At 36.4% G+C, this 22108-nt stretch overlaps 1 protein-coding gene across 3 annotated transcripts in view; it reads left to right on the plus strand.

Annotated features, from left to right (window-relative positions):
- The window catches only part of LOC126829511 (glutamate receptor 4), an 85951-nt gene that overhangs the window by 18560 nt on the left and 45283 nt on the right, over positions 1 to 22108 (plus strand). For all 3 annotated transcript variants that reach the window (XM_050559435.1, XM_050559433.1, XM_050559434.2), the window contains exons 2-6: positions 246 to 398; positions 4648 to 4896; positions 13635 to 13837; positions 19689 to 19742; positions 21759 to 21920. Coding sequence is in view for 2 of the 3 variants with exons in the window: in XM_050559433.1 (XP_050415390.1) it covers positions 246 to 398; positions 4648 to 4896; positions 13635 to 13837; positions 19689 to 19742; positions 21759 to 21920 (821 nt within the window). In the remaining variant the exon portion in view is untranslated. The remainder of the gene's footprint in view (positions 1 to 245; positions 399 to 4647; positions 4897 to 13634; positions 13838 to 19688; positions 19743 to 21758; positions 21921 to 22108) is intronic.

The following is a 22108-nucleotide window of genomic DNA, read 5'->3' on the forward strand; positions in this document are numbered from 1 at the left end:
CGGCGGAAGCAATTCTTGATTGGGGGGGGGGGGGCTTCCATCCTAGGTCCTATAGCCGTGGGTCCAGGGGCCGCAATAACCTGTAGAAAAGAGTAAAGCCCCCCCCCTACCCCCCCCCCCCCCACTCCGTCGGGTCTGTTAACTATCATAGTGCGAACTGCCATCTCCCATAATGCATCTTTAACGCATGCATTGAAATATAAGGAAATCCACCATTAGTTGTATATTTATTATATTTATTATAGGTGCCATATTTGATTATAAAGCTGATGCCGCCGCTAGATCAGGTTATCTTTACGCCATTTCTGTTTATAATGATACGTCTAAAGATGCTCTAAGTTTTGCTACAGTTTATGATGAACTCGATATAACTGATAATTTCAGAGTAGCTTCTAAAAGTAAGTACATTTATATCGATTCTTTTATTATTATTTATTATCTACTGATTTGACTACTTGCGTGGGGGATACCGCAGACTCCGAGTCCATGCTGAAAAAAGGGTAAAACACGAAATATACGTAAACTTGTATCAAAACTAAGGGTGAAATAACGTTTACAAGACTACAAGTAATGAGTCACGGTGTGCGAATACGGAGAATAATGCTCCACCAGACTAGTAGATTGTGTAATATACAAGGAAGATAGAAAAGATTTCATGAAGATAACAGCATGTCTTTCAACACTAAAGGCCTATTCTTCCTGAAAACAGGCCTTAGTATCAGATCTTCGAATTCATCCACAACCTTAAATGACCAAATGAAGTAAGACACACCAGCACCTAACACTATTCCACCAACACCATGAAATTGGTTCCAGATAGAATGATGCAATCGGATACGCAGCTGCACAGAGATCTGAGTTAAACAGGGTTATTATTTAGAATAATAATCTCATACCAGGTTATTGTGTAGAATAATTATAATAACCTCATACCAGGTTATTGTGTAGAATATAATAATCTCATTCTCACACGGGGTTATTGTGTGGAATATAATAGACCCATACCGGGTTATTATGTAGAATTATAACCAAATACTGGGTTATTATGTAGAATTATAACCAAATACCGAGTTATAATGTGTAGGATAAAGCACGAGACTGGGGTTATGCTGGGGAAAGAAAGACTAAAGAAAATAACCCGAGAAAAAGAAAAACCGAGGCCGGCAGGTCGAGGGTTTTTTCTGAAGTCTTTCTTCCCCAGCATAGCCGAAGTCGAGGACTTTATCTTGCTTATCCCAGAATTCCCGTAAGAAAAACCTTATATCATGGTTTTTTATGGAAAAAAACCTACCCTGGAAGAATAACCCGGTACAGGTTTAAAGAAAAACCTTCAGAAGAATAACCCCAAATTTCCCTGTATACTTCAGACCGCAAGTTATTCCGGTCATGGAATATACCCCAAATATCAAAGAGATTTACCGTTACAGGTTTATAAGTATAATTATAACCAAATCCTGGGTTATTATGTATAATTATAACCTCATACCGGGTTTTTATGTATAATGTGTAGGCATTAGTATTTTCAGTAAGTCTTTATTTTGTTTGATATAGAACTGCATGGAAAGCAGGTTTCGTATTTGAAACTATGTGTAATATGTAAGATTAATGGCAATCTAATGATTTCTCCCATTATGGTAATGATATGGAATGGGAATAGGCGTAATGCACCAAATTCCTCTAGAGAGCTGATAAACGGTTCTGTATTATCAACGTACAGAAATACTACTCTGGGAATGTGTCTTATTTAATTACATATTGAAGTATGATGTATATCAGTAGACATTGAATAGTGATTTATAGCTGCTATACGAGAATTATTCAACAGAATAATCTCCTTAATGAATAAGTATAGACAAATGAAATGAAATGAAATGGGGTTTTAACGTCCTACTGTCCTGCTTCGACTGGGTTAATGAAGATGGGCATACGTCATACAGTATGCTATGATGGAAATTTTGCCCGGGCAGCGTCACTATGGCTTACTCTTATATCGAATTCCAACTGCCAAGGGATCTTTTACGTGTATACACGGGACCTCGGATTTTCGTCCCATCCGACTAGACAGCTGTCCTTGTCAGGCGCTCCGTCCTGCACCACTGACGGGGAAATCCCGATGAACTTCACGGCCACTGCAGGGATTGAACATGCGACCTCCAGGAGTGCGCGCCCGCATCTCACCCACTTAGCCATCGTGGCTTCTACATTAAATAAACAGCCATTGAGCGTCAGACCATACGAATTGGATTAATGAAGAACAGCGATTTTTTATTTTGAAAAATAAACCATGAATAGTATAATATGTCAATTCAGCACTATGTTGCTTTTCGCTTGAATGCAACTACTAATAGAAGTAATCAGGTAGTGCCGATATTATAGTGTGGTCGAATCTAGTAGAACTGAATTGGTGAAATAAATTTGATTGGTTGATAGTTGCATTCGATAAAAATAATTCAAACGTGGGACAATTTATCACCATGAATTAATCATACCACGTTTTTGTCTTGAAACACTTAATAATTAAACGTCCTTGACATTTGAAATGGGTCGGTGGTATCATGGATATATATTGTTACCCTCTCTATGGTCTAATTATGATCTCAAACCGTGAGTTTTACGATCCTGTGTGATTATGAAACCGTAGGTTTTACGAGTATGTTTGATGTAAGATAATAATACTGTTTATATCTCACCACAAATCATGTACCAATGATTTCCCCATTGACTTTAATGTTAATTCTCGTCTCACAAATTTTCGTTGGGCAGAACGCTTTCTACCACAGATGGAGCAACATCTGCTCAAAAGCACGTATGAGGTTGACCATGGAAAACTCGAGATACACAAATTGGAATTAAAGATAACGAAACATGCAATTTACTGCCCTAGATTTCAACCTAACCAATCACCAAAAATCTGGCAGAAAATGTATTGTCAAATCCTTTTCTTCGATTCTACACCAAAAAGTCAACAAAAATCTCCATGCTAAAGTCGCCATGCTAAAGGGGGAAAAGGAAGTGAGAGAAAGACTAAAATAACGTTCGCCCTATATTCGTGACGGCGTAGGAATATTTGTGACGGCGTAGAAATATTTGGTGAGCTGTGTCCATTTGTTTACCTGTAGATGCGCACGTTAGAGCCATACAAAACTTACGCTGTCTGTCTACAGTTAGTTCCGCATAAGAACAGACACGAAGCTTGTTGACAGGCATATTTAGTCGAAAACCTTGAGTATACTTCGAGAATTTGAGAAGTATTTATTCCCATTCCATTTTCATATATGTAATGAAATTGAAAATGTTTATTTAGTTTTTGTGTGTATGAAACGCGAGAGCAAGAGGAAATTGCTACCATTACTAGTCTGAATCCTGGTACAAGATTTATTGAAAGTAAAATCACGGCAACTAAGCTATACACATCCTCGGTATCCCCGGTGGTCTTATTCCGTTCTACTCCACTAACCCCTGGGTTAATCTATGGGGTTTCCACGATTTCAAATTATCTGCTCTGGCCTTGATTGTAGCTAAAATCTACGAACCAATCAAAAAACAGTTAACAAACCAGTCTTACTAATGAAAGGGCCTTCGTTTCGCGCTCGTTTTTATAGCCATATTCATGTCTATTTACTAAACGATTTATGTAAATAATGTATATATTTCTAATTCATTTATATTTAATTGTATTATCAAAATCTGTAGTATGTTTCGCTGATTTCAAATATGTATACCATCTATATGTTTGATTTTTGTTATTATTATTACTATTCTTTCTATGTCTGAAATGTTTCATGCTGTTATGTTTATTATTAATGAACTTGTATTTGGCAATTTGAACCTATATATATATATCTTGTCTACGATATCACACTTGGTGGAAGTGGACGTTTAACTCCAGGAACGAACGAACCTACATATATAAACACCTGTCTGATCTTCATTAAAGATACATTCCCGCGTACAAACTGGGTGATTTGATGATACATTTGGACTAAAAACATTTTCCAACTAATTAATTTATCATAATTTTGCTCCAAATCCTTCCCAAAACATTGTAATTGCCAAGGAAATCGATCAAAAGAGGTAATGTTTGTGTCACGTGACTTAACTCTCTCGGTACCTAGCAATGGGTGCGAAGTCGGCGGAGAATTCATTGCAAACACAAGACGACGCTGTCTTTAATCACTGACTATTTATTACAAATATCGAATCCTAATAGAATTCTCGGATTATACACTGCCCGCGTCTTTTTCCTTAATTTTTATCTCAGAAAGTGTTGTATGTCTAACTCTTCATAAAGTTTATCAACATGTACATCAAGCGCTCAATCTCCGCGGGCAACTTTTGGCGTCACGCGTGCAGATATTCCTAATCATCGGGCTGTCGATATGGGGAACCTTTATATTTTTGTCCTGTATACGCTCCATGAGAGTTTTTCAGGAAATCCAGTATTTTTCTTGTAAGATTGGATATTTCTACTTACCATATATACCAAAATTGCCACACTTCTTTTATTGGAAATAACCACCTGATAAATACTTTTCTGGGAATGTATCTTTAATATATTATATAATAATTCTAATGTGTTGTTAATAACTACCCATTTAGGCTACCTTCTGGCTAATTTCTAACCTTGCTTTTGTTTGTTTTTTTCAGTATGTTCTCAAATGGCTGGAGGAATCTTTGCCTTTTATGGAAAAACTGATACGAAATCATTCAGCATTATCCAGTCTTTTAGTAATGCTTTTCGTATGCCTTATATAACGTTCAGTTTGTGTGGTACTGCTGATCAGCGTGAGAAACCATATGTAGTCTTTATCAAACCGTCTTACACAGACGCCATAACCGATATAATTAAAACGTTTGGTTGGACAAGAATGGATTATATTTATGATTCGGATGAAGGTATGTCATTTTATATTGTCAGTACCCCTGTCCGCCCGTCCGTCGGAGGAATCCCGAATAAATGTGTATCAATTTTATATGGAGTTATTGTCCATGTCAATTAAACCTTGTACACGCTCTACGGGTCGCAGTGTTTGAGTTTTAGTATTTTACTGTTTGGCAGGCCTTAGTGTAGAACAATATGGAAATTCAGAGTCCAGTATCATCTGGAGTTATCACCCTTGTCACCAGAGTTTTACGATCATATTTGATGATAAAACCGTAGATTTCACGAGTATGTTTGACTGAAGATAATATAATACTGCATTTAATAATTATTTGGGGCGTTGGATGGCCAAATGGTCTGTCATTGAATCAACTGGCGAGGTTTCGATTCCCCGTTTGTACGTGTCAAGGAGTAGGTTCGCCTGTCCAACCTCGTGGGTTTTCTCCGGGTTCTTTCGGTTTCCTCCCTCTGTTAAAGACCCCTACGCGCAAGCGAATTATTGATTGATGAAATCTAGTGGGCAGAGTTCGCAAATAACTTTTCAAAATATGGAGAAATCTTGTATTGGAGCCTAAGGAAAAGGCTTTTCTTACCGTGCATATTTTTACTTTTAAAGTTTGGAATATTTGGTTCATGGTGGATTTTATAAAAAAAATTACATGCTCTGCGGATCTGTGGTCAGTGATTTCAGAGCTTGCACTGATGGCCGACGGAGGAACTGTGAAAACTCCGTATCAGCGAAATAAAGATTTAAAGTTGTTGTCATTAATATTTATTAATTCTCTGTCATAGTTTGATTATGAAGACTTCATGGGATATCGCGTGGGTAGAGAATGGTTAAAAATTTACATTTAAAGCTATACTTGTCTTTTATAGTGGACCGTTCCATACTAACGTGGTCTAAACTATATACACTCCAATATTTACAATTAAGACTCCCGTAGACCTTTAAAATAGCGTCTGGCGTCAGTAATGACACCGTTTCCGCTCACAGTTGTTGAACAGAGTGATCAAGACAGATCACTGCAGACAAAGTTTGGCACAGAGAGGAAATAAGACCGCAATAATACAATACACCCTAGTTAAAAATTTATATACACGAACTATCTGTATACGGTGATAATTGCTTTGTAAATATTTATTTATCGTATTTAGTAGCTGTCTACGGGGGAATAAGACAGCAATTATACTAGCATAATTAGAAAGTATTATACGTTTATCAGAGGTTTATACTAAAAACAGATACCCAGATAGACACTGCGTTGACTCATCACATCAAGTAGTTGATATTCCTTAACGGAATAATCCCAGATTTCACAGAACCTCGTAAATAAATCGCCGGGTTTTTTAAGACAGGGTGGTGTTGCGTCCAAACATACTATAAGCCAAACCAGTTTAACTAGTATAACCTCTTTGGTCGGAGGTTAGAGTTAGCTTTATATTCTTTATTCGGTTCTCGCACTGACACTGTCTGGCCCCGAATGTAACTTACTGCGTACTGCGCATGCCCAAAGCGAGCTGTAGGCGGAGTTTTTAAGCCTACCCGTTCAGACGGCCAAAATGAAATGAAATGAAATGAAATGAAATGGGGTTTAACGTCCTACTGTTTTGCTCCGAACTGGGCTAATGAAGACGGGCATACGCCATACAGTGTGCTATGAGGGAAATTTTGCCCGGACAGCGGCACTACGGCCTACTCTTATATCGAATTCCAACTGTCAAGGGATCTTTAACGTGCACGCCAATGTGTACACGGGACCTCGGTTTTTCGTCCCATCCGAACGACTAGACAGCTGTCCTTGTCAGCCCCTCCGTCCTGCATCACTGACAAGGGAGAACCACGCCGGAAAATCAGGATGAACTTTCTCGGCCAATGCAGGGATCGAACACCCGACCTCCAGGCTAGCGAGCCAGCGCCTTACCCACTTAGCCACCGTGATCCCCACGGCCAAAATGAACCAGTTTAAAATAAAAGGCCTTCTCGAAGACTGGTGGCGAGCTGAGTTTTTTTAAACTGGTTTATTTGCCCCACATTTTGCGTTCAGACGACAAAGTGAAACGGGTTTAACGATCCCCGGGGCTTTTAAACCAGTTTAACTTAAGAGTCGGAACTGGCTATTAATATATTCACTTTGTCTGAAAATTACAAATGAAAATATTGAGTCTTTCGGAAATGATCGCTAGATTTGACTATCATTTTTCAGTTGATAGATTGACATTTAGAGAATCTCCTACGAGTCTTTTTTTATATTAAAAAATATCAACACAAGTCGATAAAGTTTAAAAAAAAGCCCCGAGGCTTCGACGTGTTTTTATTTTTACTTTATCGACGAGTGTTGATAAAAAAAAAGACGAGTAGGAGATTTCATTTATCACCCAACCCTTTCTTACGCGCACAGATAAATAAATATAATTCTTTGGTATAGATTTCACTTTTACTGAACCTGATTACATTACGGCGTAGTGATACATCATTTTTTTGACAGCAAGTTACCAGTTATTGACAAGGTGTTTCTGTTAAAGTTATGGGCAGTATTGTAGGTGTTTCTGGTAATTGAGAACTCAGTAGATTATGAAAGTTATCACATAACCGTAGACTGTGTTACTGGGTGATAAAATAATACTCACGACGACCACTAATCACTATAATTTCATTCTGTACACAGAGGACTAGGCCTTACTTTGAGAATAGATCTCGGCTCTGAATGACTGCCATATTAAAAACTAGGTATACTTTTTACATCATTCATACACCCACAGACTAAATAAACATTTTTGATTTTATTAGACGGAAGCAGAATAAATAAATCGTCGATTTTATTTAAACTGACGGTTTTCAAGCCATATTTTATCATGTATGTAGACTCGATCGTGTAGGCATAAACATCGCGTGGGATATAGAAACTTATCGTTCATCCGACGTGGAAACGGAATATGTGTGGGTTTGTTTTAGAAAAGGCACCACGGAACTTCATATATTTGCATAAGATTATGAAAAAAGTTGTTGGCCCTGACACTGTCAAATGCTGAGCTTTTAAAGTTATTTAGTTAAATTGACGAGATATAGCCATTTGAAATAAGGAGAGTCGCGTAATTGGTTGAATGTTTCAAGACGCTATGACAAAGCATTTACTTCCTTACACAAATTTTTAGTCCTTTTAATAGTTTTCTTCCTAAAAAACAAAGTGACCAAAATTAGGGTTACAACTAAAACGTTAAAGTTTTAAATGACCAAGCCTTGTAGTCAGACTGAACAACGATAAAACCCACGTGAAGATGCATTGTAATCTTCGACAACTCAACACATACCAGGTCATTTGGAGACTAACATATCGTGTATTTTGTATGCCACTAATTCTATTGCGCTCAAAGATTTTAGCAGTAGCATGTGAAGCTGAGTGTTGGTGGGGGAGCGAAACCAGGAGGAAACCCATGGGGTTGGATAGGCGACCCTAATTAACAAGCTTGGTATCGAAACCGCGTCATCTGAATGAATGGATACACTGTAACAATGGTGACCCTGCAAACTGCGACCATATGAAGTCTCAAAGACCTTTCTTATATCTGGTGGGGGGTGGCCGAATGGTTTGCGCGCGCGTTTTGAGTAATAAGGTCTGTTATTGAGTCAACTGGTGTGGTTTCGATTCCCCGGTTGTACGTGACAAGGAGTAGGGTGGCCTGTCCAACCCCATGGGTTTTCTTCGGGTCCTCCCACTGTTCAAGTGAATTATTGAAATAAAATTGAACCATATGCTAGTCCCGAAATGACCTAGTTTGTGTAGAGTGGACGTTACCCCCCCCCCCCCCCTCTCTCTCTCTCCCTCTCATATCTGCCACAATACAAGACTTTGTTTGTTGTAAAATCATGGTGAAAGGAACAAATCTGTACCTTAGTAACTTGATGATTAATATTAGTGTGGAAGGACGGACAATATTAGTGAGTGAATGTCGTTATTTGACTCCATAAACCTGATTCCGCCATGACAGTAAATAGTTTACAATTTAATAAGACTTAAATGTGTAAGTGGGAAACCTTAATTACGCTTCCTGTTTTAAACCATGGAGGAGTGGGTGTGCCAAGATTTACTTGGTATAGAACCTATTATTTAATTAAGTGTCGTAGGAAGTTATGGTAAGATCAGGTGGTTGTAATCCTGGAAAGGCTACAGCTGTGTTTATTCCATAGACGAACTAATAACACACACAAAGAACACACAAACACATTCGATTACACTCAAATCCCAAGTTTTGGACTCAAATAAAGTGTCGCAGTGCAATAACTACTATCCATAACTAAGGTTTTACTTGATCACCCGGTTAGTGCTAAATTGTAAGGCCAGCTCAATTTTTCGTCATAGATCACGATATGTAAACAGGGCTAGCGCTAATCCCATTCTTAACCCAATGCTCCTTGTTGATCGTCTATAATAGGTAATGTCGGATAATCATCTGGTAGGCAAGAACAGCATCCTGAGAAAACTTGATTAATTACCAATGTTATATGTATTCCCACCAAGACATGAATACAGTTTCCATGACAGACTAAATGTGTTTTTATTGTGTTGCACCAAGAAATGGATTTTAAAATGATAAGTAATTTAGGAAAAAGCCAATAAGAATTTTGTGAAACGATACAATTTCAAAATAGAAAAATTGTTTTGTTTATTCTTGTCATCGCATCCCCCAGACGCGTAGACGCATACAATGCAACATGTGAACAATGGTGTGTGGAATTCAATAGATCTGGCGCTAGGAAGTTGAGATCCACGCTTTCACAACTCGCGACAGTTATTCCTAAATAAAATGTGTTTATGGGAAACAATATCGAACCGTAGAATACATATAGTTATAAACTAGCCTACTAAAACATCGGTATAACTGCTAGGAGGACAAAAACGTAAAAATCGAATGTTTCTATACGTGTATATATATATATGGGTGTTTTGTGTGTGTGTTGTTTTTATTGGTTTACACTCTATCTCAATTAGCAGCCTTGTATAACAATGCTTTCACTCGGCTTACACGAGACATTTGGACAACACATAGATAATGGAATTTCGAAATTCATCAGTAATTAAAGGCTAACATGTCTAGTCACCAATATAACCAATTTTACTATTCATAATATTGATACAACTATCAAGAGAGGCAGAGAAAGGGATTTCGACCTTCATTCCATTACTGGCTGCTTTCAAAAATATAAGATAACATTTTTGCTGTGGAAGAATTACCATTTGGACCAAAGAGAGAGAGAACTGAAATGAAATGAAATGAAATGGGGTTTAACGTCCTACTGTTCTGCTCCGAACTGGGCCAATAAAAGAGAGAGAAAGAGAGAGAGAGAGATGAGGTTTAACGTTCACTCGACACAAACCAGGTCATTTTGGGACTAACGAGTTACTAAAACGTTTGACGTCACACATTGGCACGTGGAACATTTTTTAAATGTTATTACAACTAAAGAAAGTCGATCAATTATTGAGAATTTCTCTAGAAGAAAATGTTACTATAAAATATTGTCGAACATATCTAGCCTTTCGATATTCTTCTTCTATTCTGTTAGCCGTTAACGTCCGCTTCCACCGAGGGTGATATCGCAGACAAGTTGTCTTTTTTTATTATCTTAGCGCAGGCGCAGGGGTCTTTCTCGAGAAGGCACCCCTGTCTCCAAGCCACATACACATGTGATTAAAAGTATCTTTTATACATGGGTACTTGAGGCTTGGGTCTGTAATGTATGGGTACTTGAGGCTTGGGTCTGTAATTTCAGATCCGTGGGTCGGTAACATTTATCATCAGGTAATGACGTGTATAAACGCCATTTTGAAAAATAAACATTTATTTTATGTTGTATTATGGTTTATATTTTGAATTACATATTTTATATGGGGTTCACCAAAATCTTTTAAGTGATTAGGGTTTCCATGGGTCTTAATCCCGCCCTGGTGACATCCAATGTTTTAAAACAGGCAAACAAGAAGCACTTATAGAACTCATAATGCTGAATACAGTCACATCATGATCTTTATTGAATCGGGTGGTCTTTAGACTCCAAACTCCCTTTCACATCCCTGAATAACAATAATAGTATCCAATTCAAAAGTTGATACATTAATCAGAATTAATATCTCGTTGGTTAGCCATGCGACAAATCAAAAATAACATTAAATCGTGACGTAAAAATAGAAAGCAATAAATTTATCCTATTGAACTATTGGTAGTTAGCATAAATAAAAAATCGGTTCATGGTATTTAATTTCAACTTTTTCAGTTTGTGAATCAAGGCGATAAGCCAGCTTTGTAAAATACAACGACTCTGGGAAACGGTCAAATAAATCGTCTGAAGGTTTCTAAAATAGACAATTCGTGATATCTTTATTACATTACCAACAAAAACTAAATCAATATGTTGTCAGTAGTCTGTCAGATTATATAAACTCACATTGAAATATAATTTTTATACAAATAATCTATTTTGATTTATACTATAGAGTGATAAATATATAATCCTATAAAAGATGTAAATAGTCTAGAACGGTGTTAACGAAAAAACATGACAAATCGTATTTTCTAATAGCAACATGTTTTTAAGTCATTGGTTTATGACATATACGATTTCCCAGAACATGCTCATTTTAAACAAGTTTTTGGCTTGTGACAAATGAATTATTGAAATAAATATAAATCCCTCAGTATAAAGAGAGAAATGGGGTTAACGTCCCCTTGACACAAACTAGGTCATTTCGTGACTGACATAATGGTACCATTTGATTTAATAATTCGCTTGCGCGTATTGGTCTTTAAACTTCGGGTGGGGGGTGCACAGGGGGACACGGTGAGGGGGAGGGGGGCGAGCCGGCGACGTACAATGCTAGGGTTCGAAACCATATGATTGCAGAAGTCGTTCAGGTGGCACAAAAACCACTATTCTAACATAAGACATGGGCTAAGATTGGCATTTCACCGAACATAATATTAATTTATTTCTTGCTTGGTGTATTGTAACATGATGGACTTGGTGTATTGTAACATGATGGACTTGTCGACTGAAATAGATATTTAATCTTAATATTTATACCAAATAAAGAGAATATCATGGCGGGAAAAGAAACGCGTCTACTGGTAATTGTTAGCTGTTTGATATAATTACAACAGTTAAAGACGCAGAACCAGAAATTATGTGTGTTTGTTGTTAGATCCGAGTTGAAATCACTATGGTTATTGACAGTTTCTAGCTTGAATGGTACTATTCGTCTTATAATCACCACCGTCAGACATGGTGTCGTGATCCGTGATTGACATATTCTTAATCAATCAATGAAGTTAAAGATATATTAAGAGACTTTTGTTAGTGTAAAGTTCCTGAAATCTATAATCAATCAAAGATCACCTGTAGTGTTAAATACGATGGGTACTCCCTTAATTTATGATTTCAACCCATCTTGGTATCAATCAGTCTTTTTGTCAATCTCCTAATTCACTTTGGTAATTCAAAAACTCATAGATAACCCTTTAGTTAGATATTCAAATTCCATGAGCATGTTATTAAGAATCAGGAGGTCCCGACATTGACCGAGAAAGTTCGTCAGGATTTGGATATTCAAGCCTGCCCCGATTCCCCCTTGTCATTTGTGCAGTTCGGCGGGACTTGCAAGAAAGAGAGTCGTTCTACTTCTAGTAGGAAGAAAAACCCAGTGCACAAGTTGACGTCTACGTAAATTAACTCTTGAAAGTTTGAAAGTTGGTGTTCGCTGTCCGAGCACAGTTTACCCCATAGCATACTGCATGGCATATGCCCGTCTTCATTAGTGCCAAAATGTAGCAGCTTAACACCACTTCATTCTATTAAGAATCCAGAAGGACGACAAAAATATGTACTATCCAGTTGCTCAACAAAATAAAGAACAGTCAATCTGTGTCAGGTATCTCAGAAAGAGTCTATTACAATAAATAATTAATAAAATCAGACAATAGCTTTCACTCCCCATGGCTCGGTAGTTAAATACTGCACAATTTCTTGCGGATACCCTAGAGACTACATTCTTCCTACCTAATTCATATGTACATGTATATGTACAATTATGTGTATTAATGCCATTTCCCTAATTCGAGTGTAGCACACTGTACCTGGTCAGCAATATCACTTTCGTGGAAACGGACGTTTGTGGAACCAAGGTACTATGCTTTATGGCATATGCCATGCCCGTCTTCATTAGCCCGGATGGAGCAGAAACGTAGCACGTTAAACCCCATTTCATTTGACTTCCGAATCTTTTAACTCTCTGACCCAAACGAGCAGTTAATAGTGTTCACTTGTAGTGCTTTGACCGACGGAATGATTAGTGCTGTAATTCGCTTAGTTTCAGGTTAACAGTAGGAGGAAACCAGGGGACCCGGAGAAAACCCACGAGGTTGGACAGGCGACCCTACTCCTTGACAAGTACAAACGGAGAATCGAAACCACGCCATTTGACTCAATGACCGACCTAATGATACAACGCGCACGCGCTAACCATTCGGCCATCCAATCCCTCGAATTCCCTCTGTCACTATACATACCACTGCATGGTGAGTACAGAACAAGTGGAGATTGTGTTAGGTTGTCGTTGAGAGTTAGAGAGTTGAACAAGCGGGTCTAGAAATATTTTTTAAGTTGATTTAAGTAAATGTCATCCTTATCTATTTATAGTTACTCTATATAGACCCAACTTGAAAATATTGTAAATGTATATATTATATTTTCTGCTTACAGGCTTAATGCGTGTACAGTATATCTACAATAAATTAAAAGAAGCCAATTTTACGAATAACGTAGACATTGGATTTCGTCGTGTGGAAGATATAAATAACGCCCATGCAGATTTACGGCGATTAGATAGATACCATGCCGATTCTGCTAAAAATGTTATCTTAGATTTGTCTTCGCAAGAAGCTTACAGAAAAATTCTTAAACAGGTAAGGCTGCTACACTATAAAGACCAATACTAAATGAAGTTAGCCCGATTTTTTGTTTTTCGTTTTCCGATATTCAAACTTGAATCTCGTAAAAGCGGATTTAATGGATGTATATCTTAAGAATATCTCCAAAACACATTTGATTAATTCAGTTTTCTAAAACGAACTAAAAATATCATAAATCAGGATGCCTGAGCAGTGGATTCGCATAAAAAATGCTCTTTCTCCTTGTGTTTTTTGATAATTTGCGAATGTCGTAAGCTCGTTTTTCGATATTCAAACTTGAATCTCGAAAAAGCAGAATATCAAAAAACAAGTAGAAAGAGCAGTTTTTATGTGAATCCACTGCTCAGGCATCCTCTTTTACGATATATATATTTAATTCATTTAGGACACTGATTTAATCAAATGTGTATGGAGACATCAATCAAATCTGCTTTTTTGAGATTCAAGCCTGAATATCGAAAAACGCATTCGAAAATATCAAAAACCAAGGAGAATGCGAATCCACTGCTCAGGCATCCTCGTTGATGATATCTTTAGTTCGTTTTAGAAAACTTATTTAATCAAATGTGTTTTGGAGACATTCTGTAGATTTACATCCATTTAATCTGCTTGTTTTGAGATTCAACTTTCACAATAGGCTAAATCACACAGAGTCTTTATGAGGTATTCATTTGTATATGAGTCTAGAGTCGATATGAAAATACCCATTTATAGTTCCTCTTGTAACATTGTTGAAATATAAAAATTTCTTCTTTACATTATTTTGTTCGTCTACATTATATGACACGGTATAAATATACTTCTATATCAGCTATTTCGTTTCTTTTTGGTTTCGTTTAAATCTTTGCCCGTTAGTTAAAATCCAGACAAAACATATATTGATTGTTTAAACGAGGGGTCACATGTTAACATAAAAAAAAAGAGAAAAAAAAAAGAAAAAAAATGTCAGTCTAAGCAAACTGGCAATTATAAAGACTAAACAGCAAAGACAACAAAAAACTTTTATTAAAAACGCATGATATACAAAGTAATCTGGATTGTTTAAAATGTTATATGTTAATCATTCTCTCGATGATTTGTATAGTAAGATATTTTCTATGTCTGTTGTTAATGTTAGTCTACCAGACGATATGATGTTATTATGTCGCTGCATTTCATTATTTACCCGCAATTTAAATACATGTATTATAGATTACGTTAAAGGCGATAAATCGCTAATATTTAGGACCAAAACATTGACACAAATGGGTCGCAATGCATATAATAATGCAATATGAATGTATATAAACTGAATTACATTCAATCGTTTCTGTTTTTACTGTAATTCCAAATCAGTTATATTCGGCGAAATACGCCAGAAGTCTCAATCGAATGGCAATCTATAGCGTCTTATTATTCCAGTCTACGCCGTTAGTATTTATTGCGCATACTCTCCTTAAAATAATATGGGGTCACCGTTTGACATGACATGCTTTTGGAATATGTCTAGCCTCGTTCTTCGAGTCCCTTGTTACAAATGGCGCTGAACGCATTATGGTACATGATTCGTGTACCAATAATGTTTATTTTGTCTTAAATATTGGATATCAGATGCTCATGTTTTCCCGGTAAAATCACAACATCAATGTTGATTTAAATTGACAAATAATTTGTGTTTTCAATGTGGAAGACTTTGGATGATATTGAGTTCAGTCGTTCGTTTCTAGAGTTTTTCGTCCACTTTCACCTAGGGTGATATCGTAGGTAGAGACTTAGCTTTTTGAAGTAATCGAGATAAATGTTTTATGAGCATTGTTTATTATGGAAGTATACATTTCATACATCTCCGACCAATATTTATCGAATGGCGATGTTTCTCTCTTTGAAGCGTGGGATGTTTATTTCGAAAGAATAATTTTATTGTCGAACCTTGTTACCACCGCAAACGGTTGTCTAAAATACGCTGATCAACTACACTAGTCTACAAATTCCATTTACACGTTCGCCATGAGAGATATTGTTAGCTGCTCCATATGAGACATGAAGATAGAACCAGATTTTTATTGTGTATATTGTATAACAGCATAGTTGACTTAGTTTACCGCATTGCCGGTTGGCCATCAAAACATTTACTCAATTTATTATTTTAGAATTAGCCCATTCTGAGCTTGAGCACATTTTTGGACAGAGTTTAGAAAGGACCGAAAGGGAATACGAGAAGAAGACTCAAATTATTTTTAACATTTTTCAGTTGACATAACAAATGTAAAAGTCGATAGAGTTTTGTTACAAATGATGTCCACAGATTGCCCATGAGACGAACTTTAAAGGGAAAAAAATTTAAAAAACAAATAAAAATATATTATTGTTTTTATGACAACAATTTCCCAACATTGACAGAATCCATTTTTTATGGGAAACAATCGTGGTTTTATTACATAAACACTACATTTCGATAAATATTCAAACATAGGCCCGGGGGGAGGGGGGGCACTTTGGACAACTTATCTTGCACGCCACAATAGGTCTAAACTAAAATGTCCAAAAAAAACCCCAAGATTTATCCAGTAATCCCAGTGTATTAGCCAGGGTATATTTGAAAAGGGCTCTTTACCCAAACCAAATCATTCTGTACAGAGAGCTCCATTACTTTATACTTGGAGAATAGATTTTTTCCCTAAATGGCCGCCATATCCAACAATTAGTATACTGTTATGTAATGCGGTTCTACTCCGTTTCACGTTAATTATACACAAAAACACTTTCAATTTTATTAAATGGAAGAGGAATAAATACTTAGTGTTTTCGGCTAAAATTGCCGATTTAGGACTTAAAATGTCGGTCAACTAGCTGGGCGTCTGTTCTCAAGCGGAGCTAAACGTAGACAAACGGCGTAAGTTTAGTATGAAACGAAATAGGCGTATTAATGCTCACTGCGTATCTCAGCTAAATATAATTATATCTATTCGACAACACAGATGAAATATTGTTTATACGACATTGATAAACACCTTTATTTTTGTCTTCTATATTTTCAAAGAAAACTGCTTATTTTACCTTAAATCGAGAAAAAATCGATATATAATAGCTTCTATTGTTCAGAATCATTCCTCACAAATCTCAAAAAAATTAAACGACTTTTTTCCCGACAAAACAAGGATGAATTATTGTTTTATTGACATTGATATACAGCTTCCTTATTACTCTTTGGTAATTTCAAAGAAAATTACCTGTTTAACCGGAAATCTATAATGGATATAATATATATCTTTTCTTGAATGGGGTTCCGCGTTTCTTCTTTTATAATAAGAATGAATCATTCGGCTTCTCAATAGATAAAAGTCAACGGTTGATACGATCAAGAACAGAAATTAATTAAACCCACTTGATAGCCATCGTTATTATAAACATAATTATCACTGAACGATATAATTTGACGTCTACAAACATTTAAATCATCCAATTACCTCCCTTGCTTATCTGAGCTTGATCTATTTAGCCGCCATCTTTCAGCTAATATTGACTAGGAGATGTAAAGCTAACATGAAAGAATCTATAATCTTATTACACGAATGTGAAATGTAGCATGATGTTTAGATGTAATAACCTTTCCTAGTTTATTGTTATCTTATAAGTTACCAAGACTAAATCGTCACGTCTTTAATTTGATAATACGCGGCATCGATCCGCTTAAGTTACGCTTGACTTGCCGCCATGTTTGATTTTACTGAAATATTGATGTTTTTCATAAAACTTTTAAGCTCCGTGTTTGTCATAAGTAGAGTGAATTCTGTTTACAAAGTATAATATTTGTTTAACTCTCTCGAGTTACAGACAAGAATAATGATCATCGTACATACTATCAGTTTACATTCATTTTACTCATTATAGATACATTATTTCTCCAAATACTTTATTTGGGGGGGGGGGGGGTCCGCAAGTAACTTTCATGAAAATGTTGTAATCCTGATCGATTTACATTGCGTCTTTCTTATTTCGTTTCGTTTTTTTATAGTTCAAAATTTCGTTTTACTTGACTATACTACAATAGGATCTGGAAGAGTTGTTATATAACCCGCTTTCTGGATGATGTGAAAGATTAGCCAATGAAACGGTCTGTTACGGCGAGTTTTTGGCGTGAGGTGCACGGAACTTTGCGCAAACCGCTAGAAAAGTCAACGCTGATTAATTAATCAATGTCTCACGTTATAAGTCAAAAGCCGCTCGTATGACCACTGACGCGACCTTCCACTACAACCGGTCAGCTCTTCATGTAGTGTAGGCCATCGAAAGTATAAAAAAAAAATTAATTATAGATCTATGTTTTAATCAGATTGACTTATTATCGGACACGTTTCATCGTTGTGTTATCCTCTTCCAGTCACACCAAGACATCGTTGTGTTATCCTCTTCCAGTCACACCAAGACATCGTTGTGTTATCCTCTTCCAGTCACACCAAGACATCGTTGTGTTATCCTCTTCCAGTCACACCAAGACATCGTTGTGTTATCCTCTTCCAGTCACACCAAGACATCGTTGTGTTATCCTCTTCCAGTCACACCAAGACATCGTGCACTGGGGCCTGTTTCACGAAATGTTAACTAAAATAAAATTCAAATATTAGTAATTTGATTGGATAATATTAGATTGATTTTAGTGCTTAGCCAATCAAAATGGAAGTATCGACTAAAATTTGGATTTTATCTTTAGTTAAGATTTCGAGAAACAGGACCCCGTTGTCTCGTGTAAATCGCAGTAGACGTTAGTTGTCTGAAATGCGGCCATTTCTGAATATTGTAGAAAATCAAAACCAAAAAGATGTAGCAAAATTTAAATAAGATTGATACCAAGGTGAAACGACTAGCCTATCCTCCCTCTATAAAGCCTTGAGCGACCGTTTCTTTAATCAAATGAGAAAATTTGACACGACTTTATATCAAGATTTAGAATAAGTATTAGCCTTACATCGTTTTCACCTCACCTTTAAGGAATTGTTTACACTCTCGAGGCCAGTGAACGGAACAAACTTATCTCACATCATAAAGCTGCCTTATCTTTGTATTCAATCTTCGTCTCTTGTCAGAAAGCTGAAAATTACACGTTAGCAAAGTGTGTGATTAGGGAAAGAATATCTTCGTTATCCATGCAAATCTTACACGAAATCCTGTAATTTCCACTCACATCAGCCCTCGTTGCACTTTTTTTCTAATTTTTGATTCTGTACGAATTTCCGCTTCTTTAATCTGCAATCAAATTGTGCAAGCTTAAAAATAGTTGCAGGCTATATCACATAATTAGTTTTCCGAAGAACCGTTTGAGCATAGCCTAATTTGCTTTGCTTGTGTGATATTCAAGGAGTAAATATGATTATATGTAATTTGTTATGTAAATACAACGCTTGGTGTCAAAAGTGGTATGGCTTTAATGTACAAGGGCTGGCTGAAAAGTTATAAGCCTATCTGTGAAAGGCCTGTACAAAGTCGATGGTTTCCATTTATTTTTCTACTTAGTCCCCTTGATGCCAACCAGCAAGCCAATTTCTCCAGCCGCCCTAAAAGAAAGTCATTCACAGCTGACATGACGTCATCATTACTAGGAAAATGACGACCGACTAGTTCCTTTTTCCTTTTTGGAAACAGGTCTCATCCTGTTTTCTCATCCATGGTTACAAATCTGGCAAAACATTATCAGGATCTGTTTCAAAATGGCACCGATTGTCATGGGACGTTAGGAATCTGACACGTTTCTGATCCGCAGTCAAGAGCTTTGGCACCGGTATAACTGAACCTTATTAATTTTTTGCTAGGAATATTGTCCATTGGGAATGATGATTCCTGACGCTTCATTATTGTTTTTGTTTTTCAGATACCGGAAGTAGGGATGAACAGAGATGGATATAATTATTTAATGGGGACCCTAGTGAGTATAGATTCTATAATACTCATACCAATCTGTTTAAAGCATGCATCTTCTTCCCTCCTTATAATTCAACTTCCATTTTAATTTTTATTCACTATAAAGAATCGAATCGATCTCTATTTTAATCAGATTTTCATATCTACCTTCAGAAATTGAATTTATCTGTCATAGCGACTTCGCCTAGTATAATTTGGAAATCTATTAGCCGCCTGACTTCTTTTTTTAAATTTTCAAGTAACTGATTGAAAATGTTTCAAATTGTTTCGAAGTTTATCACCATCCGTCTTGATGATTGTACATCAACACATCTACTAGACAGAGACATTTGAAAATTATCACATTAACATGCGTCTGATTACCATTTTCACTCAGTGCTTAATTTCCTTTCCCAGACTTGCATTTAGAGGATTAGGGAACTACTTCGAGCTCAGGTGTAAAGTGATTTCTTTATAAGGTAGTTAATAGAATGCGAATGAATCGTTGTCTATCGGATTTTATCGTTGGGTTAATTTATGGGATTAATTAATCGTTGCAAGTTAATCATTAATGCAAGAGCTTACTGTTTGGCCAGTCATGTTACCATGCACGATAGTTTCAAATACTAATCCACACGAAAGTTTTAAGCAGGATAAAAAATTCTTTTCAGCTGCATTCACCGCCATTTACGGGAAGATAGTTCCCCGGGTTTCAGATCACCAATAGATCGACATGATCCTATTCCGTTGTCCCAATATTTCTACACTGAAAAACGGCATAGTTGTTAGGTCAATGTCTTCACTAACCCATTACCCACGACAATATCCCTTCACTAACCCATATTATATTAACATTTCCCGGGTGGTCTAATTGGAATTTTAAACAATAAGCACACAGATTTAAGAATATTGTTACAATTGTCCACGAAACAGGTTTTAAGAACAGCTATAGGGTTATCAGGGTTTCAATTTTACTCTATTGTATGCACATATTGATTATCGAGAACCTTGATTGATCAATCTGATTAAAACACAGATCCTATTTCGTTTCGTTTTTTATAGTTCAAAATTTCGTTTTTTGTCTTTACTACATTAGGATCTGGAATAGTTGTTATATAACCCGCGTTCTGAATGAAACGGTCTGTTACGGCGAGTTTTTGGTGTGCGATGCACATAACTGTGGGTATCCTACTAGAAACATCAACGCTTGTCGGTTAATCAAATGTCTGACGCCATAGGGTCAAAAGCCGCTCGTATGACCTCTGACGCGACCTCCCACTACAACTGGTTAAATATTCTTGTAGTAGAGGCCATCGAAAGTATTAATCAGATTGCTTGATTGATATTATTGTACTGTCGTCATAGATTCAACACACGCTTTCTTTAACATGACTTTACATGAGAATTAGATGTAACCAGACGTATGCACGAAACGAAACTAACATCTAGTTTTAATAAAATTGTTTCAAACTTTGAATATCGTGCGAAATGCAGTTATTTACTATCTGGTTGATGAACGAGCAGTTGATTGTTTCACCAATTTAATGACATTAAACTTATTGGCTGATAGACGAAGCCATTATCGGAAGGGAAAAACACTAAACTATCAATCAGAATGTTTTTTTTAAAGATACATTAGTTAGAGTGTAATAAAGAGTTGGTCATTCTTGCCATAATAATTCAAAAATAGATGGTATAAAAAGAAAATATTGAAAATTTCATTCAAATTACTTCATCTCAGCCAAGTAATCATTGTTTATAGTTTTGACAAGATGTGTGCACAGTGGTAACCAGGGCACTGGTATAACCGGGCTTAGCCTCGCTTTCCCATTTTTAAATTAAATTTTTAAATGGCGAACCGTTTAAATCTAGTTAAAATCTCAAGTATCCGATGCCATAGAGAGTCGATTATGGTCTTATTTTGTTAATAAATGTCTAATTAATAATTTATATAACATTTCAGGCCTAAAGAAAGACCTGCAATAGGCAGATTTAGCTCTTGCATAATGTATGTTTAATTGTTAATATATTTTTTTCTTAGGATATGTTGAGTTTAAACCTAACAAGATTTCGACATGGTGGTGTAAATATAACAGGTTTTCAGTTAGTTAATCATTCCTCACCTCGTGTACAAACCTTTCTACGGGAATGGGGAAGTCTAGAATCTACCGTATGGCCTGGTGCTGGTCGACCTATATTAGATGTAAGTTTATAATACTATTTTAACGAACACATGATTTGGATGTGAATATAAATGTTTGTAATCGCTGCATTATAATCATAATATAAAATGGTGTTTCTGTGAATATGACGTTGGCAAAGTAACCAGGGGTAGCGAGTTCTATCCCGGTGTTGGCAAAGTAACCAGGGGTAGCGGGTTCTATCTCGGTG

This window comes from Patella vulgata, chromosome 8 (genome assembly GCF_932274485.2).
Source record: "Patella vulgata chromosome 8, xgPatVulg1.2, whole genome shotgun sequence".
NCBI lineage: Eukaryota > Metazoa > Mollusca > Gastropoda > Patellidae > Patella > Patella vulgata.